Source organism: Lagopus muta, chromosome 2 (assembly GCF_023343835.1).
Source record: "Lagopus muta isolate bLagMut1 chromosome 2, bLagMut1 primary, whole genome shotgun sequence".
Taxonomy (NCBI): domain Eukaryota; kingdom Metazoa; phylum Chordata; class Aves; order Galliformes; family Phasianidae; genus Lagopus; species Lagopus muta.
In genome coordinates this window covers 53,373,416-53,393,772 of record NC_064434.1, presented here as the reverse complement: position 1 = coordinate 53,393,772, position 20,357 = coordinate 53,373,416, and the positions used below count along the sequence as shown (strand labels likewise).

Here is a 20,357-nt window from a genome sequence, read left to right as displayed (position 1 = left end):
AAAACCACTGGAACAAAACTTGCAATTGTATACCTACCTTTCATCTTCAGGTAACTGCAGCCAGCGAAGAACAGTTACCACCCTTTCTTCAAAGGGGATTGAGCTATATCAAAACAACAGAAGATCAACTACATATATTTCCAAGATGTATAAAATTTTAGTCCCACATTTTACAAAATCAGTGTTCCTCTGAAGAGAAATTTGTATTCAATGGGATGGTATTAATGGATATATAAGAGAATGCAAGTTTATCTGTGCTAATTTTCTGGGATTCTTCAAGAGCCAATGACCTGCTCTAAAGCTTGCTTAGTCAATGTTCTCCCCACTGACTGCAGTGCGCTTAGCATTCAGCTCTCAGTATTGCTTGAGTTTATTTCGCAAACAGAATAATTGACTTAAAGTTACAAAGACACACGTAGGTTTTCATTTCTGTATTAAGTCTCAAAAAAGTCTTAGGTTTGCATTTTATGTTTATACAGTTTGAGTACAAGTTCCCATACTGTGTCACAAAGTAGATCATCATATCAATTTCTGAAATAGACCAACAATGAGCATGTTGACCTGCAATAGCACAAGGCATTCACAAAGTTAATAATTCAGATACCTATCACAAGTTTAACTGAACATATACAAGTCACTAAAGAAAAGTATTGATATTAAGTCAAGAATCAGGATTTCCATGCTACATTAAGGATGTAGGAAGACAGAATGATCGTACAAGACAGAAATGAGAAGCCTGGTTTCTTGGAAGAGAGTTGAGATTACTACATAAATGATGACAACTAGATTTATGTAGCATTTTCATTAGGCAGAAAATGATTAATTGCAATGAAGACCAATCACAGAATAAAGTATCATTGGTTTAACGTGAACTATTTTGAAAATTTGCAATGAAAATAATTTTACTTTGGTAAAATTATCAGTAAGGTGTTAGTTTTCATGGGCCTGATCTATTGATGTTATGAGAGATATAGATTGAGTATTTCTAAACACACACACAGAAGACTTGTATAAATGAAAAGTAAAATAAATGAAAAAGCCAGTACTTTTTCAAAGCTGTTTTTCCTTACTTTTCCTGTAAAATGTTTGCTGAGGAATGACAAAACAGGTAGACAAATAATCTACACTACAGTGAAAAGGAATTAATTGGAGCTTACTTTTCTTCCATACTGCGTACAACTGTTAAGGAATGCAGGAAAACTTCTATATTTTCCCTGGGATTAGTCCCATTGCAGCAGTTAAAGTAAAATATTAATCCAAGACATGAGATTTTACATACCTATTGTATTCTTTATACAGATCTGGAAAAGTCCCATCAACTGCTACATCTGATCCAGGCCAGAAGAATGTACCAGCTTTTAGACCTTGGTACATAGCTGTTAGCCAAATCTGCAGGAGAATAACTGTTGTCATTAGTGGATTTCACTCAACTGCAAACCACTCCCACCACCTCTGCACATTCCAGAAAGATGAAAAACTAAAAAATAAGCAGAGCACACAAGACAGTCAATTTTGTATATCACTGTTATCTTTAGCTCCAATAAACTGTCCCATTTGATGCCTTATTGCAAACACCTGTAGCCCATTTGCTGATGCACCAGGGGGAGCCAGGACAGAAGCAGGAGCTATCAGCTCCCACAGCTAGAAGCATGAACACAACAGCAGAACCATGGCTGAATACTACGAAGCAGAAATGTCTCAAGAACGGTGCAGTAAGCAAGAAGGAGCAGGAATGTTTCAAGGAACTATGCATACTGTGAAATACAGGAACAACAGCTAGGCCTACTCTCTCAATTTTACTACAGATTCTATGATATACAGGGTTTTTTTTTTTCTCTTTGAGTGTTTTTTTTCCATCTGACTCATGCACCATTTTCTTCTCCATGGTCTGCAAAGTCTAACTGTATTCTTTCCTCCTCAAAAAATCAATCCTCCCACTACTACTAAAAGGTTGTATCTGTTCCTTTCCTATTCTTCATGCTAGCACTCAACCAATCTTTCCCATACCATTTCATTTTGATGGCAGTCTCAGCAGATTTGCAATAGAAGTATGACTGAACCACAAGGTTTTCCTTTAGAACTGTATCTTTAGACTCAATAGTAATTTGGGTGGAATACAAACTTTCACTACTGCTTATTACCAAAGCTAACTGGCCTGTCAATTTCCCTAGATGAATTAACAGTAGACACACTTGACATTGAGAACAGAACAAAATCTGGTATCTTTGTTAGTTATTTTAAGCTATTTTCTCCTTGGGGAAAATTCCACTGAAGTTCACCAAAATCTATTACACTGTTTCATTCCTATTCCTGTGGCTCTACTATGGCAATTTCTAACCATGCTGAGTAACCCTTCTTGGCTGACTTGAAAGTACCCTCTGTACTCTTTCAACATCACTGTGTAACCAAGTGACATTAAATAATATGAAAATACACTGCAGTATGCTCTCAGCAGTGCACTAATACTTACAGGCTGTCCTTGGTACCACTCCGGATTAAATTTCTCCTTACTTTTAAGGGTAAAGTATGCATTTCTTTTGAGGTCATACATCTTGTTATCAATTATACCATGAGATTCAGGATACAGTCCCTGTAAAGGAGATTAAACCTTGTTGCAATGCAATAAAGAAAAAGAACCTTGTACCTACACAAACAGCTGCTTGTTTGACAAATATGCAAATCAAATAAACATGTAACCTTATTCCTCCAGTAATTCAACTCCCAAATATAAAATCAATACCTTTAATTGCAACCAAGCCTTGTATTTTAATTCTTCACAGCTTCTCAGTTAGATAAGAAATATAGTAATGATAAAAAGTAGGTATTTCAAGTGAAAATTATCTGTTAATGGCTGAAAGGTCCAAATAGGGAAAATCGTGTAAACAGTGAAAGAAGTTCTCTGAGTCATCAGCTGCTAGGTAGTTTGAGTTTTACTGCTCTGCTTTCATACAGACTGAACTTCTTTTTAGATTAAAGGATGCAGTAACAACACCATTAGGGCCCTCATAAATATCATAGCCTGCTAATTTTTACAATAATGGGCAGCTGAGACAAAGCTCTAGACTATATTTAGAGGTACTCTAAAGTGGCTGTAGAACACAATTAATGCCTCTAATTGCATATTCAAACATGGATATTTGGGAGGAAACACAATTAAAAATCTCATTCCTGTCGCTCCTGCTCACTTATCAAAAGAGAGTCCAAAACACTGGGAAGAGAAGAAAGAAGACTCAGATCCTCAAGTATTTAATTGAATTTTAGCTCTCACATCATGAAAATAAGAAGGCTTTGCTGGATTCCAGCTCTACATCCAAACTTGAAAATCTTCTTTTTCTTTTTACACACAGAAAGTAGAGAAATTTACTAGGCCAGGACTGGGACATCCCTATCCAGGTTTGAGTATTGTCAATCACAAAATGAACATTAATGCAATGTTCAAATCTTTCATTTCATACTCATCTTTGGGTCAGATCAAGATGCCTGAAACAAGTGGAACAAGGCTGCCTTCTTACTGAAGAGAGATCTTCAATTAGTGGAAGTATTAATACAAATTAGGAGTTGAAAAGCAACATAACTTTGCACCCATATTGGAACTCTTACAGCTGGTATTGGAAGAATTCAATTACTTAATCAGATTAGACCTAACCACTTAATCATAGTGCTATGTAATGACTGTTAATCCAAATTTTGTAGAGTATAAAAAACATACTTCCACATTCTTTAGGCAAAATCTAATAATTTTAACAATGCACACAAGAGAAAAAACACTGTTGCCTTGGAGACAACTTGATAATAAAGGTTCTTCAGTAGCAGAAACATAATACACATGAATACCTACTGTGACAATGGAGTAGTGATTGGGAAAGGTTTTTGAAGGATACACTGGTCTCATATTGGAAGTGTACGTTCCACATTTCTCTAGAGAGAGGGAAGAAGGCAAAACAGCTAAATTACAGATGAAGAAATCTCAGTAAGTTTCTATCATGCAAAAACATTTTTTGTTGTTAGTTTTTTGGTTTTTTTAAAATGATGCTTCCAAAAAGTTTTAATTTTTCAGAATTCTGGAGTTAATATCTCTTATTTCTTCCCACATTTATTTACAAGCTGAATGAATGGTTAGTAATACAAATTTTAAATATTCCTAAAGACTAACTCCAATGGTCACATGAGTAAGGTCTACAGTCCTTATGAAAAGCACATGCATAGGTAAGAATGAGTAATCATAGAATCACAGAATCCTTAGAGTTGGAAGGGACCTCTGAGGGTCGTCTATTCCAGTTCTCCTGCAATGCACAGGAACACCGCAGCTAGATCAGGTTGCTTAGGGCCTGATCCACACTCACATTTGAAGCCTTCAGGATTGGAGCATCAATCACAACACTAGTTAACCTGTTCCAGTGTCTCACCGCCCTCACTGTAATCAAAGAAATCACTCCCTCCAAAGTTGTCCTGCTGAGCAGAAGGTGAAATGAGCAACTGTAGACCAACTAGCTTCTTGAGAGCTCTCAGAAGTGAAATAGTTGATGGCACAGTGGTGCCCTGGCACTCTCAATCGCCTATCAAATCGCTATTCACTTTGCACTTTCTTCAATTATTTATTTAAATAAGCTCTTATTCTAGAACGAATCTCAAAGCTTTCTCTACCTTGATTAAAAGGAAAGAAGATTAGTGCATGGTCTTTATTATTTTGAAGATACATTTTCCAGACCAAAATAATTCAGCAAGTTTACTCAAGTTAGCTGCCTAGATTTCCACAGGCAAATGTATGGGACCTGGTTTTTGGTAAAAATAATAGCCTTCATTAATAACATTAAAAATACAATGTGAAAACCAAAAATATTTCAATGGATGCTAAAGAGCCCGAAGTAAAGATCCTGTAGAAAAAGATTGGATCTTCTTCACTTACACTCTGGGTCACATGTATGCTCATAAAAGAGAACAAAAAGATTGATAACACAAGAAGCTTTGCTTCAAAGCACTTAGAACTCATGGGACTGAGTCTTAGCTGAACTAATTTATTTGTGGGAATAAAGATAAAAAGAAGCCAGCAATAAAAACCCTCTCAGATTACACAGGCATTCTCTTTACCTTTGTGTTCTGAAGTAACAAATAGCTGTACTTCTTCGGAACTGCAACACACTTGATGAATTTCAACCAACTGCAAATCTGTTGTTGATGTTGTTTTTGTGAACAGCAGTTAGTGCCACTGTGTGGGTTGTTTTGTTTGTTGGTTGGTTGATTTTGCTTTAAGTTAGAGAAAAAATACACTGAGAACATGTTTTGTCCAAAACTCCAGAGCTTTTTTTTTTTATGACACTTTCCATGAGTTATCACTCCTATTTTTGGTTTGTTGTCTTAGTTAAAGACTGAAGACAAAATGATTTATTTTAAATTATGATATCACAGTGGAAAAGAAGCATGTGAATATGGCCTCTCTGAACCTCTGTGTACACATAATGGTTATGCATATGATCCCTGAGAAGCCTCAGCACCATTCTGAATACCCCACTTTCAACAGACAAATGTGGGTGTGTAATAAAACTTGCTAAATGTGAAATTATGATATTGCTTTATAGGCATTTACTCTACCAAGGATCTCCAAGAAGACAAGGAGAGTTGTACTGTAGATATATCTGAATTAAAATGTGGGGATTTAGCAACACTCTAATGTAAGGAAACTGTAAGCAGTTACATTAGCTAACATGAAAAACTGCTCATGGTTTCGTAAGTGCCATAATTTATTAACTATAAGTCTTTTAAACACTTGTCAGTCCTTTAAAGGGATAACTACAACCTTCAGAAGGATTCAGCACAATCTTTTAACAATTGCCAAGCAATTTATTCACTATAATTTTCAGTCTTCCAGAGGGGGATAGACTTCACTACCCCTTGTAGCACAATAAAATACTGTAGAAATATTTATGCTCTCACAGAAATGACAGCTTGCACCATTTTCAGTGACCACAGATGGATGGGGTGCCAGGCACATGGAAACTTGAAGGCTCGGTGTCATATGATCTACTCCTTAGTGAAACCAATATCTGATGACTTTTCTTTTACAGAAGGATATTTGCCTCATCTAAGCTTTTCAACAATTTTACTGAGGAAAAAGTGTTAGAGAGCAAGGTTTTGTAAGAAAGACCAGGCTGATTAGTCTCTATACTGTATTATAAAGGACTATCAGCTTACAAAAAGTGTTCCAGAGTAGTAGAAAACAGCAGAATTAACATAGAAATAGTATTTCTATCCATATTGTTTTTCATTTTATTCTAAAACATTATTAGACATTCTGGTTTTAGAATCTTCAAACAATCTAATTTTTGATCACCTAAAACTCCATGGCTCTTTCATGAAAACATTGAAAGATTTGTTCGAGGCAACTGAATTTCTTAGTAGTTAGAATTCATCATGGACTCAGTGGAAACAGAAATACAAACTTGTTATGAAACTCACCAAGAAAAGTTGCACTGTAACCTATCCAAACCAAAGAACTGAGAAACTTTGCATATCACCGTCTCATATCTCAGCCAGAGTTGTAACCCCGATTACAGCCAGCATCTCCACTCAAAGCCCTTGTAATGGTGAAAATTTCAATAATTGCATCTTATGAAATTTTTTCAAAGCCTCATTTTATTCTAACAATGAACAAAAAGAAAAGCCAAAACCTCAAATGCATCTGTGAATTGTTATGCTCTGGAATAGATCGAGTTGTAACAACCACTGTAAAAAGGCAAGTATTTTTACTGATTTATTTTTAGTCAAACTGAAACCAGTCACACCAGGTACTAATTTATGAATGACAACAACATTGGCGTATTTTTCAGACAAGAAATGCCACCATTCTTTACAGACCACAGGCAAAATAGAGACAGGAAAAGTAAAGTTACTGAGAAACTTCAAAGTTCAGTAAGATACTACACAGTCCACAGGAAAAAAAATCTGCATTTATGAAGCTCTAATTTTTTCTGAAAATGTTTGCTAAATGTTTTCTCAGATTCATCATAATTCTATGCCACATATCAGCCCTTCTAAATGATCTATTCCTAATATCTTCCTTTTTTTTTTTTTTTCCAAACAAAATGAAATGCCTTCTACCTTATTTTCTTCAAAGCCATTCCAGCTAAGTATGAGACTATGCAATGCACTATGCAATGCAGATGAAAATGTGAGCCTACGTCAAACTCACAGCAGAAGCATCTATCTCCTAAATACTGCAAGGGCTGTGTAGCTGATTTTTTTAAGGTTATACTGAAAATCCAAAGTCCAGACAAACTGTTTCTAATACCCTCTCTTCTCCTTGACCTTCCACCCCCAAAAAACTCAAGTTCTCTATAAAGCTGTTATGTAAGGCAAAAACTTGAGTTTTATGCAAGATTAGTGAGGATTTTTAAAAGTAAGAGTAGCGGCATCTACAGAAAAACAAAACCAATGGGGTTTTGTGGTAAGACAGCGTGATATTGCTTAGACAAGAAAACTACTCACGTAATTTGCTAATAACAGGCAGAAGTCCACCCCATGTCTGCAAATATTCTGCTCTGAAGCCATCCAACGAAAACAGTAACACCGGAGATTTGTTAAATCTGTATAAACAGAATATCAAGTATTAAAAGTAAGACTGAAAAATAAATTCATATCATTAATTTAAAAACTTTTCCCAATAATGTTAGACATGTTCCTTACGGGACTGTAAACCAGACTGATAAAGAGAGGACTACAAACCAGGCCCAAGAAGAAAGGTTCACAGGCTGGCATAACAGCATGCAAGACATCCATTGCATCCCCTTTCTTTGCAGGGTAGCATAACACCCTAACTGAAGAGGCCGAGGTAAGGTGTGCAGACACATATGCACACCCCATGACAGTGCCTAACTTCACAAATATAAAAATAAAGTACAAGCCAAGATGCTCACACAACCCATCTGGGTTCTTCTGTACTCCATACTCAAGTCAGCCCCACTGGAGCATCACCCACTTCCTTCCATCCCCAGGTAACAAAAGGGAAAGAGAAAAAGCAATGGCAATCTGTAGTTCTCCTTTATTCACTTTGTTCCTCTACAATTCACAATTTACTTTTTTTCTGTTAAAAAATAAAAAAATAAAAAAAAAACCACCAAAATTTATCTTCTGACTACACAAAACTAAGAAAAATCTCATGTAGAGGATATGTTCAAACACTACTATAACATTTTTTTTCCTTTCATCTTACAAAGATTATTTAACCAAACAGATCTGAACCACCATTCCCTCTAATACTACAAGTACCATCAATCTCAAACCAAAAAATGTGGCCCTACAACTGGAACACTGTAACAATATTTCAAGCCAGAATTTGACAGGTAAATTCAGGAACTGATTTCACTGGAACTAGCAAAAACAAATTCTCCCTTTCCAGTCTCCACAATACCTATGTTTTCCAACCCTGATTTGTTCCCAGCTTCAGCCCTGTCCAAACTATTTATCTTCAACTGTAAGCACTCAATCTACTGCATCACTGACAGGAATAGACATCAGTAATTTCTTCCCTGAAGAAAAAATATCCTTGCATTGAACCTATATATGAGAACATGCAAGGCTGCCAAAGCATTGCAGTTCAGCAACAAAGCAATCACTGAAAATATAGTTTTGCCTAAAATAAATGAATATATAACTTACACTCCAATTGCAAGCTCATTTTTCCTTTTACTGTTTACAAATTGTAAAATGGAAATTTTTTAAAAAAACTTTATTGCACTTCATTTTCCCAAAATAAAACAGTGATGATAGAAGACAAATATTACTTGTAAAGTGTTGACAATTTCCTAAGTGACATACCACACAAAAAAATCCAAACCACCATTTACCCTGACAAATGAAACATTTATAAGCCTTATTTCAGTTTAAAACAAACGTGACTGCATTAACCTGAAGATTAGTCAGGCAACCAGAACACGTCTATCCAAAGAAAATTTTAATCAACAGGTAGAAACTACTGGAAAACAGTTCAGCCAAAATGACTTCTTTAGTCAGAACTGTCACGCAGCCTGCCTTGTCTCAGACAAAATAAACTATTAAAATGTATTCGTAACATGTGCTTGTAGCCTGATTTTCATCTATATATCATCTATAATACCATCTTTTGGAAAGTTTAATAGAGACAGTAAGCTGGGAACAAGAAGCGTATGACCATCAGGGCCAAGAGTAAAGTCTCTGGTGAAAAAAAGAGTAAGAAAACTCTTCACCCATTATCTTTTCACCTATATTATGGGCATTCTTTTTTCTATCAGAAGTTTTGATCTCTGCACTTTCAATTCTTATTTTTTTTTAAATTGATTCTCTCCGATGAAAAAATTTCTAAAAAATTTCACTGCAAATGTTCTGCAATAAAATATGGCTTTTGAGGCAGTCTGTTCAATATTTGCTTACAAATCTAACTAAAAACCAAAAACTCCTTAGAATGGGACTTGATACTATTGCGCCTTTGGCATTTACAAGTAAACCAACCACTTAGTATATGTCTTTGTTGTCTGCAAATCCAGGTACTGACCACCTCACACACATAAATTAGACTTGACAAGATAGGCCATTGATACATTTTGCTTCTTGTATCCTCTACACATGCTGAAATTCAAATAGTTGATGACCTATCCTGTATTCAGGGAAGCACAGCATGAAAGATTACGTTAGACTGTGTTCTTTGGAAGAGCTCCAGTACAATTCCCTTTGAGTAAAACCCTAATTCACAAACTGACCTAAGCTCAGTTCTGAGATAAATCAGTGATTTCTATGACCTTCTGGTGGTATCTAAGCTTATACTTGCTACTTTCAAAATGCGCTATCACGAGCAAGCAGAGGTGAGAGTTCAGAGGCTCAAGTTTTGGCCCGGTCTGTGATTCATGCTGGCTATGTGCAAGCCGTATGACAAGGCTGTTTCACAGCACTTGGATAAATACATATGCCACAGTTACATCCTGACTCCAAGCTAAAGGAAATGCAGTGGTAATTATCTACTCCTATAAGCTGGGTTCTATGGAAACATAACGCAGGCATTACAGGCTTGCTGTGGTCTAGCAGGTTCACCAGCCAGTAAGACTGCGGGAACTGAACCGCAGACAATGCTGCCAAGCCGACCTGCTTCTCAGCCTGGTTAGACCACAAAAATAACAAGAACAGCTAAACATTGTACACAGAGAAGTCCTATAGAACTCTGCCTATACACAGTCATAAAGTACTAGAAGTAAAACTTTATCTTTTCCATCAGCTGTATGTAAGCTTCAACAGGAAGAAAAAAGATTCCGTTATCAAGGAGAAAGTAAAGAATGAATGACCTTCAGACACAGGGTTTCTTCCAGCTCACTGAAGACTCCACCACTTCTCTGGGCAGTCTGTTCCAATGCCTGATTACTCTTTATGAGAAGAAATTTTTCCTAATATCCAGCCTGAACCTCTCCTGAGTGCAACTTAAGGCCATTACTTTCATCCTATTGCTGGGATGCAACATGAGCATCCAACTGCTCCTGTTAGACTTGTGCTCCAGACCCCTCACCAGCTTCACTGCCCTTCTCTGGACACACTCCAGGCTTTGATGTCTTTCTTGCAGTGAGGGACACAAAACTGAACACAGCACTCAAGGTACAGCCTCACCAGTGCCAAGTACAGGGGACGATCACCTCCCTGCTGGCTGTACTATTTCTGATACAAGCCAGGATCCACTGGCTCTCTTGGCCACCTGGGCACACTGCTGGTTTATGTTCAGCTAAGACCTCCAGATCATTTTCCTTCATGCAGCTTTCCAGCGACTCTGCTCTTAGCCGTTAGCACTGCATGGAGTTACTGTGACCAGAGTGCAGGATCTGGCACTGTTTCTTGTTGAAGCTCATATGATTATCTTCATTTGTACTTCATTTACAGCATTTGAGCAGTCTAACTGAAATCAGCAAATTTTCTCAGATTCAACACATCATTGAACACTGCAGTTTTTGTCTCCTCTGCACTACATGAACAATCCAATTTGAGCCCAGAAAACACATACATGAATATGTACAGAATCAGAACCAGTACCCTGAGGCCAAAAACCAAGTGCTAAGCTCAAGTCAACTGTGATCTTGCCTATTCTGCCACAGGAAGAAGTGATTTGTTTACAGACTTGTCAGTCTGGGGAGAAGCCTGTGTGCTAACAGTCTGAGGTGAGCTTTCAGTACACGCTGCTTGATTCAAATTTGACCACACATCACCCTTTCCTTAGCTGGGTTTTATTGCAACATTTCTGGTTTTGCCACAATTAAAACAATTTTAGTAAAGTAACTATGCATTCTTTCCATGGGTTGAATAGGAAAAAAATAACAAAACAAAACAAAAAACCAAAACTCTCCTTAAAACAAGTTAACCACCAGGAGTTGCCCTATGACATTTACACCATTAACTGTGGATCTGCATGAGGCTCGTTTGTTTGTTTGCAACTTAGTCAGCATCCTAGGGTCAGTTTCCAGCACACAGCCCTACACTAATATTTCAGAAGAGGAATAAATCACAAAAGCTTCCACAACTGGGTGGCTACAGTTTTTCTATGTAGAAGCTTACTAGGGACTTGGGCTTAATGCAAAAAGAACCTCCAGTATCTGTCTTGAAACAGATTCTGAAGTGTCAGTTTGCTATTCTGAATCAGAATGAAAAATGCTCATTTGGTATAGAAACATTAAAAAAAAAAGTACACTTTGACAATATTATAACTCCAATAAATACAGTATGATTTAAATACTTAAGTCAAAAAGAGTAACAACAACAAAAAGTTTTACTTTGCTAAGTATATTTCCAGAACATCATTTCAAAATCATCCACATTTGTTTTTGACACTTTTCAGACAAGAATGTAGCTGAACTCAACTCATTCCCACAGCATATATTCACTTTCTTTTCCAGTGGAATGCTTTTCAGTCAGGAATGGCTAAGTCACTTCTCTTAATGCCTGATGCACCCAACAACAGGGTGCAATCAACTTCAGTTTTACTGTAAATTTGAAGATCCCACAGCAAGAATATTACACAAAGTGCAGCCTGACTCATTGGCTGAGAACTGTGCTGTTCCCACATGCTGGTGCCATACAGCTGTCAGGAGCAGACCCTATGTGGAACAGACCCAATGATCAACAATCCCCTGGGAGCTGGGGACAGGCTGAGGGAGCTGGGCTTGTTCAGCCTGGAGAAAAGAAGGCTGCAGGGTGACCTCATTGCAGCCTTTCAATGCCTAAAGGGAGCCTACAGAGGGGAGGGGAATCAACTCTTTGAAAGGGTTGATATGTGTAGGATGAGGGGAAATGGTTTTAAGTTGAGGGAGGGGAGATTTAGGTTGGACATTAGGGAGAAATTCTTTACCCAGAGAGTGGTGAGGTGCTGGAACAGGCTGCCCAGAGAGGTTTGGATGCCCCATCCCTGGAGGTGTTCAAGGCCAAGTTGGATGGGGCCCTGGGCAGCCTGGTTTAGCATTAAACGTGGAGGTTGGTGGCCCTGCATGTGGCAGGGAGGTTGGAGATTCATGATCCTTGAGGTCTTTTCCAACCCTGGCCATTCTGTGATTCTGTGAGCTCACATGGAACCTTTTTATGTCTTCAGAAGAAAGTGGCTCAGCTAGCTTGCTAAAAATTCTGTCCTAGTGCCAATGACACTGGGACAGTGATCTGCCCATGTCCTGCAGCTATGGGGTTGAAGCAGACACAGGGTAATGGGGAAGAGAGTCTGAGACTGCCAGGTGGGTCCTCGGAGACTGGGTATGTTGGAGCATGTTTCGAGTAACAGTATGGCTAGTACAAAGAAGGGCTTCTCAGAACATACACACAGCTGTGAGAGATGGCAAAGTGTGGGAAAAGATATACCCTGCAAGTCAAGCAAGTGCTGGAATATGTTAGTGCTGCTGGGATTGAGCAACCCAGCTTGTTAGTATGCACAACCCAATATTGTCTGAATGGCTGGCAGTCTCTCCTACTATGAGTAAGAAAGGTAAGCAGATCCCAGGAAGGCACAGGAAGGAAAATAATCTCAAAAACAAAGAGCGGAGCTATGCAAATATACAATATCCTCACCCTTTTGGACACTGAGGTTCAGTAATGTCCTCACACTCTTCTTCAACCCAGCTTGCCTCTCCTTAAAACAAATGAGTGCAATTTATTTTTCAAGACAGTAAATTACTTTATTGATCAATACAAGTTTTTTGCTTTATAAGATGTTTTTAAAAATACTGTGACCTTATTCCATTCAAACAAACAGAGGTACACAAGAGACACTACTGGAATTCACTGAGGGCATTTACCTTTGCATGCGGCTTGATAGTTGACACAGCAATCATTATTTTCCACACAATCATCTGAGCAGGAGCAATGATACTCTGGTCGCCTCTTCTCTCCACACCTAAACTTATTACATGTCCATATATGAGCTACAAACAGATGACAGACAGTACAACAGTTAACACCCATGCAAGTGTCACATTAAAGTATTGAATGGTAAGTTCTCAAATGTGTACTCACAAAAAGAAAGTCCTGAGGTATTTGATGCATGAATAATAGCACAACCTTTGGCATTTTGGAAGACATTAACATCCATGGCTAAACAATTTGAATGCACAGACATCTGAAGATAATTATGCAGCATATGCTTAAAAATACCGCAGATCATGAAAGGTCAACAGAAAGTATCTACAGGTCTTCTTAAGTATGGTAATTTCTTTGGACTTAATCCAATAAACACATACTATAAACAAGTTCCCCAACAAGTGCATCAAGAAAATCCCTAACTTAGTTGTTAGACAGGCTCTCCTCTTTGTTTTAAAGAATTCTTTAAACTGGTGTTATTAAACAGAGAGGAGGGTAAGTCCCACACAAGTTTTCTAACATGCAAAAAGCTTTATGCAGAGGACCTCTGAACAATAATCAGTTGAAGCAAACAGTTGAATTCAGTTTAATCATTTGGTTCTAAAAAGTCAGCATTTGAATTTTAAATTTCAGGGTGAGACTATGTTAACAAGTTCTACAAAGACTTGTAAAGTTGGGCAAGATGAGAAATAAGTGGTAAGAATATCATATATCATGTATTAAGGTAAAACTACAAGTTCTATCTTTAGTGTTACTATCCAAAATATCATCTTACTCCATACAATTTCTCCATGGAACTTGTCACACCTTTGCCTATCTGGCTTGCAGCTTTTGATAAATCATGACAACTTCCTGCTTTGAGACCATTTTCCAACACTGCAGCCTATTTTGTTGTCCCGCATTGTCCCAGAGGCCAGCATGATAACCTTGCTTCACACTGAAGCAGGGGAATAATAGGGCAGAGTGCTTGAGCAGCAAGGTATTGGATAGGAAAAGACCATTCACAGAGCAGCTCTGTCCTCCCCTTTCTCATGTGGGTCGTAACTGACACAAAGACCCAATATACAGAATCCACGGGACAAGGGACAATGCATGCCACTGTTCTCTCACTCCCAAGCACAGAAAAGAAAAGGCTGACTGAGACCTTCAGCCACAGTTCTTGCTGTGCTTTTCAAGGCAGAGTGCAGCAACACACTCTCACATTCTCTCTCCCATTAACCACATTCAAGCTTTACTGGTGTGTAGAACACATAGTCCTGAAGCTCCTTCCCCAGGAGCCCTTAGTAAAACCATTGCCAATAGAGTGAGTAGGAGGATGTGGGACTGCTGCAGCAGAGCCACCGCGCTCAGTCTTCCCTCTCTTGCACCCTGAAAAGCATTTAAAGTTGAAGTAATGACCACCTGACCACAACAGAGCTCACATGTGCTGGCCCATATGAGAGCTTGCCTCCATAATTTTTTCCATTCTTACCTGGTTGTATGCATGTTTCCTGGTAGTCTAAGCAGCAGTTTCCAAGCTTAACACAATCTCTGTCACAACGACAGCTTCCAAAGGTCCTTTCAAAGCAACGACCTTTGCAGGTTTTTACTGTAATATAGAATAGTGTTATTAATCAATATGCAAAAAAAAAAAAAAATCAGCCTAAAGAGTGACGCAGTTGATCATTCCACTACTCACAGTGTAGCTGCAAAAAAAAAAAAGAAAAAAGCAGCAGCTGAACAAAAGTCTTAAACCAACTAAATATGTTTATTTTCTCTTACTGAATGAAGGTGTCATGTTTTAACAGGAATGTGGTGTTTCATTTCTGGCAGACATCATTGAAAGAAAGGACTACAATTCCAGTTGTGACTGCCACTGCCTCTCTGCATCTCCAGGAGATACTTGTACAGTTATTTAGCACATGAAATATCTCCATAAGAGGAAACCCACTGAGGAAACATGAACCCATGTTTCAGCTAGAGAACCTTGAAAGTGTAGGTAACACTGATCTTCATTTCTGGGGCTGACAATCATCTACTTTAGGTAAGTAAATAAGCATCAGTTAAAATCTAGATCACATGAGGCAGGTTTGCAATTCTTCCATAGTCTGAATGGCTATTTTCACACAAAACAGAGGCACTCCAGAACAGAAATTGAAGAAGCCCAGCTCTACATCCCACTGTATCACAGTCAAGGTACCACTCGGAGACACAGGAAGAAAAAATAATAACATACTACTGATTTGCAGCATTAGCAGCACCTTATTTGGCCAGCGTTTTACTGTAAGCAGTAAATGAAGTGAATCCACAATTCTGTTTTTGACTTCTCAAAAATCTTGAAGTGTGTGGTATAAGGTAATAAAAAAAAAGGTAATAATTATGGTAAAGCTCTAATAAAATGGGGAAAGTTAAACAGATTCTTAATAAGGCGCTAATATTATGCATTTTGGTTAAAAATCATTGCAGCACTGTTTGTTAAACATACTTCCAATTATTTTAGATTTGTAGCATGAATAAAATTGTTCTGAAGGAAAAGCTTGATTTCTTAAAATATTTAACCTTCTGTCTGAAGAAACTTCACCATCAAAAAGATCATTTATTTTCAGGGAAGAAAACAGTCAAAAAATTTCACACAAAAAACATTTTCAGACTACAGTTCCAACCAATAAAAAAAACCAACCTTTTTATTTTCATAGTTGACAGGAAATGATGAAAAATAAATATTCCCGGACAACGTGGAATATAAATTGTCGGTTTTTGAGTTTTGTTTTTGTTTGTGTGTTTTTTTGGTTTTTTTGTTTTTTTGTTTTTTAATAGGGAACTGAGAAAAGTCAGCCACATGACATCACCACAGATGCAGCTGGGATACATGGAAGCTGCCAGCTTAGATACTGAGCACAGGGATGAGTTTACTTTCCAAAGAAGTATACAGGTACTAAAGACACCTGATGTTTATTTCCCAGTATTTTCATACCACTCTAAATGAAACTATTTCAACCAATGCATCCAATGTTCTTCATGTAGCAAAAAAGGGTGGCATTCTGATAATACTAAAATTAACTCACAGAAGAAGAAAAAAAGAAATTGCTAGAAAAGTTACTAATAAACAGCATAATAGTTACCATCTTTTGAACAGCTAGGCTTCAGGCCAAATATACATCCTAGGATTGTTGTTAGCACGCAGACACAGAGTATCTGTGGGACAGAAAGGAAAAGAGAGCAATTGTGAGTGACCACAGAATGGTTTAGAAAGCCTTCATTTTCTCTAGTAACACTACACAATTGTACTGAACGTGATCAACATGCAGATTAGGAGGCCGATTTCACCACTTGCACAAGCAGTTTTCACTCACAGCAGCAGTTACACCGATTTCAACTGATTACCTGTGCACAAAAGAAAATTCTCTAGACTGGGTTCTCTAAACTTTCTTATTAAGTTAGGTCAAGTAAATACTGTGATTTATTTCCCTCTCACAAATGAAAAAAAGTTGCTTATGTTTAGACATGTATTCATTTTCTACAAAACTTTCTTTGTTCCACTTCTTCCTTCCTCCTGGACTGTTCTAAGAAAATGAAGTTATGCCTTTGACCACAGACTGCAAACAGAAGCCCTGGTCTTTAAGTGATACCTATAATTTTCCTAGGCAGGAAAACCTTTTCCCACTTCCTAGTATGTAGTTCAGTGTTGGTCTATACAATGGTAAGCAGCTGTGGGATGTCACCTTAGACCAACCACAGTGTCTTACACTGACCAGAAACTGTCGCCATGTTTACTTTGGATTCTCAATGCTTTAAGGCTGTTAAACAGGCACCATGTTGCTCATACCCAGCACTTCAAGCAAGATCTAATGCTTACTTAAATAAATGGATAGATTCCTTCTAACCTCACTATCCTCACTGGATTTATGAGAAGCAGCTGAAGGAGCTGGGATTGTTCAGTCTGGAGAAGAGGCGGCTCTGGGGAGACCTTATTGCTCTCTATAACTACCTGAAGGGAGGTTGTAGTGAGCTGGGGATCGGCCTCTTCTGTCATGTAACTGGTGATAGGACTGGAGGGAATGGCTTCAAGCTGCGCCAGGGGAGATTTAGGTTGGACGTTAGGAAATACTACTTCTCTGAAAGAGTGGTCAGGCGCTGGAGTGGGCTGCCCAGTGAGGTGGTGGAGTCACCGACCCTGGAGCTGTTCAAGGAAGGTGTTTGGTTCTTGTGCTGTAATATGGTTTAATTAATGAGTACTATTGGTGATAGGTGGATGGTTGGACTGCATGATCTTGTAGGTCTTTTCCAACCTTGGTGATTCAGTGATTCTGTGATTCATTTTTGAGGAACAGTGCACATATTATCACTACATCCATAGTAATTAGAGGCAGTCTGGGAAAGCCAGCAATGCACTCATGACTGCCATTCTATTCAAATGTAAATTGTAATACTGATGTTAGCTAAAAGTCCTGAAAGAGAAAGCACTTTCAGAAAAATAATGCTTTTGTATTCAGAAGCGTTGAGGAAGATAATAGAGAATGTACATCTGGTCATTCTTTTCTGAGAAAAATGACTTTGAATCAAAAGTTAAATATTTTCAAACACACTTCAGTAAAAGTTAAGTACTGCCCACATTAAGCATTTCTCCTTTTACTGCCTTCCCCATCAACAACAGCTGCTGAATCAGTTTTTTTAGTATAATACCTATAAATTATTCTGGACCTTGGAAACTTTCCATCTGAAATATCACCTAGACAAGTACACATACAGTGAGGTAGGTGGTGTGTCAGATGCTAGACTTCAAGGCTCAGGAAAATCACTGGGGAGAGCAAAACTTATTACTGTTCTTTTTATTTATACATTACTATTGGAAAATAGAAACTCTTGAATTCGGTTATAAAAAGTGAACCTGAGTCTACTTTATTTCAGGGTGATGATGGATTTATTGCTTTATGCCATGCTACTAAGCTCAAAGAGTAGAATGTCTGCTGATATGTAACCACAAGCAGGCATCAAACAAATAAAAACCACTCTATTCTGAGTGTAATCCTATTCCTGAGATTCTGGCACTGAGTGTTACAAAGCCCTGTTTTTGCACTGTGCTCCAAGATTCCAGTTTTCACTTCTGTGAATATAACTAATTTCAACAAGCAAAAGCATGGAAAGGATAATGTTTACTGGGACATACTAGTATCTTTTGGGTAGGAAAATGATAGTGTTTCTGATAAAGTAGTGCAAGCTGTGTTTCCAGCAAGCGATACTACGGAAATCACTGAGCTTCACAGAACACGGCACACTACCAATGCTTTGCCTAGTACAAATCTATTCTGCTCTCAAGTTTCTTGAATAAAACAACAATCTCCAGGTCCTTACGTGGCATTCTTTGTCCACCTGTAACTAAAGAAAAGCTGGGAACTATACTGTACCATAACAATGGATATTCAAGCCTTTTTTTTCTTAACACTAGCCCTGAAAGAGCTTAGAATTTTGCAGTAAAATATATTTAAGACTATTTTTTGTTCCTTCAAAGCTTAATAAAGAAACTTCTTAGGGATGGTAGCTTAGAGCATTTGATGATGTCCTGGGACAATCAAAGCTGACCAAGTACCCTATACTACATAATTACTTTGAATAAGATCTTTACCTTCAGTCTTTAGTCATTTCGATATTACCCACACAAACGGCACAAGCATTCTGATGGAACAATGTGGAACAACTAAACCTGGCCAACAGCAGTAGCAGTCTTGCCTAAGCCCAGCAAGAGTTATTACAGTAACTCTTAACATGTTGTCTGTCAGTGAAAATGCTCTGAGATCATCAGCTCTGCAAATGACCAGAAATGACTGACTTTAAAGAAGACTGCCCAGGTACAAAAGGTTATCTCACTAATGCAGCCCTAAGGTGGACTAATTTACTTCACTTCTTGCAATTTGGGAATTCACTGCGGCAGGTAGCTTACTAATATTACCCAAACTATTTTGCATACACCTAGATGAGGTTTGGGATGCTGCATTCTGCTGTGTAAAGATTTTGTTTATTGCTGTTAAATACAGACAAGCAGCTGCATACATATAGTTCAAGGTTTACTAACAAGAACCTTGTTACAACCTTGCAGAAAGAATATGGGAATACAACACATAATAGGAAGGCAAAGAAGCAGACCTCATTATAGACAAAAGCAGCACATGAACTTTTTATGATTTTTACTTTGAGAGATTGCTAGAACAAAATGTAAGGTTCTCAACCAACACAGTAACAACTGAAGAGAAGAAAATGTCCTGTTTTGTTTTAAAAATATTTTCTGAGAAAGTTTGTTTTGGAATCAAAAACATTGCCATCCAGGGATGAATCTCTGTCTATCACTGCTTCCTTTACGTGGGAGGAAGAAATAAAAGCTTTGCTTTGTAAACATTATAGTGGTTGGGAATAGGTGGTTGAGTATTTGGAAAACTGCAATCCTGAGAACATTTCAAAAGCCTTTTATTTTGAGCTGGGAAGATGGCAAGATGATAACATGGTTAGAGGGCAGGCTTATTTTCACCACTCATCTCTGTAGTGATGAAGTCAAAGAGAAATCCACCAGCGGTTTCAGTGAGCTGGTGGAAAGGCTTAAGAGCAGTGTGTAGATACCAAATGCCAAAGTGACTGATCAGCTAACTACAGGGCAGGTCCCAGTGATACACTGTGATACACAGAGAAACCTTTCACCGTTCCTTTGCAAAGGAAAATTAAAATATTATTCTGCCACAGTCCATTTCTCTTCACTTTTTACTATGCCTGTCCATCTCCCCTACTCTACCCTGTATTCATCCATTCTGTATTTCCTATGGCAAAAAATACATTGTCTTTTCCTTTAAGGCATAATCATTCTGGATTAAGTTTCTTCCTCTGCTGACTCTCCTCATTCTTTGTCTACCGTGTACTCAGCTGCTTTCTATCTTTCTTTTTTCATCCCTAGTGTTCTATGTCACTCCACGGTTTAAGGCACATTAGTTAACAAACTGTTGTGCAATTAACAAAGAAACCATGCAAAACAGTGGATTTTCATTCTAACATCCATG

At 37.9% G+C, this 20,357-nt stretch overlaps 1 protein-coding gene across 2 annotated transcripts in view; it reads right to left on the bottom strand.

Moving 5' to 3' along the window:
• ENPP1 (ectonucleotide pyrophosphatase/phosphodiesterase 1) overlaps positions 1 to 20,357 on the bottom strand; it is a 58,451-nt gene that overhangs the window by 21,618 nt on the left and 16,476 nt on the right. For both annotated transcript variants that reach the window (XR_007375290.1, XM_048936612.1), the window contains exons 2-10: positions 16,440 to 16,512; positions 14,810 to 14,926; positions 13,278 to 13,403; positions 13,051 to 13,111; positions 7,483 to 7,580; positions 3,839 to 3,918; positions 2,471 to 2,590; positions 1,280 to 1,389; positions 38 to 103 (exon numbers count right to left, since the gene is read on the bottom strand). Coding sequence is in view for 1 of the 2 variants with exons in the window: in XM_048936612.1 (XP_048792569.1) it covers positions 38 to 103; positions 1,280 to 1,389; positions 2,471 to 2,590; positions 3,839 to 3,918; positions 7,483 to 7,580; positions 13,051 to 13,111; positions 13,278 to 13,403; positions 14,810 to 14,926; positions 16,440 to 16,512 (851 nt within the window). In the remaining variant the exon portion in view is untranslated. The remainder of the gene's footprint in view (positions 1 to 37; positions 104 to 1,279; positions 1,390 to 2,470; positions 2,591 to 3,838; positions 3,919 to 7,482; positions 7,581 to 13,050; positions 13,112 to 13,277; positions 13,404 to 14,809; positions 14,927 to 16,439; positions 16,513 to 20,357) is intronic.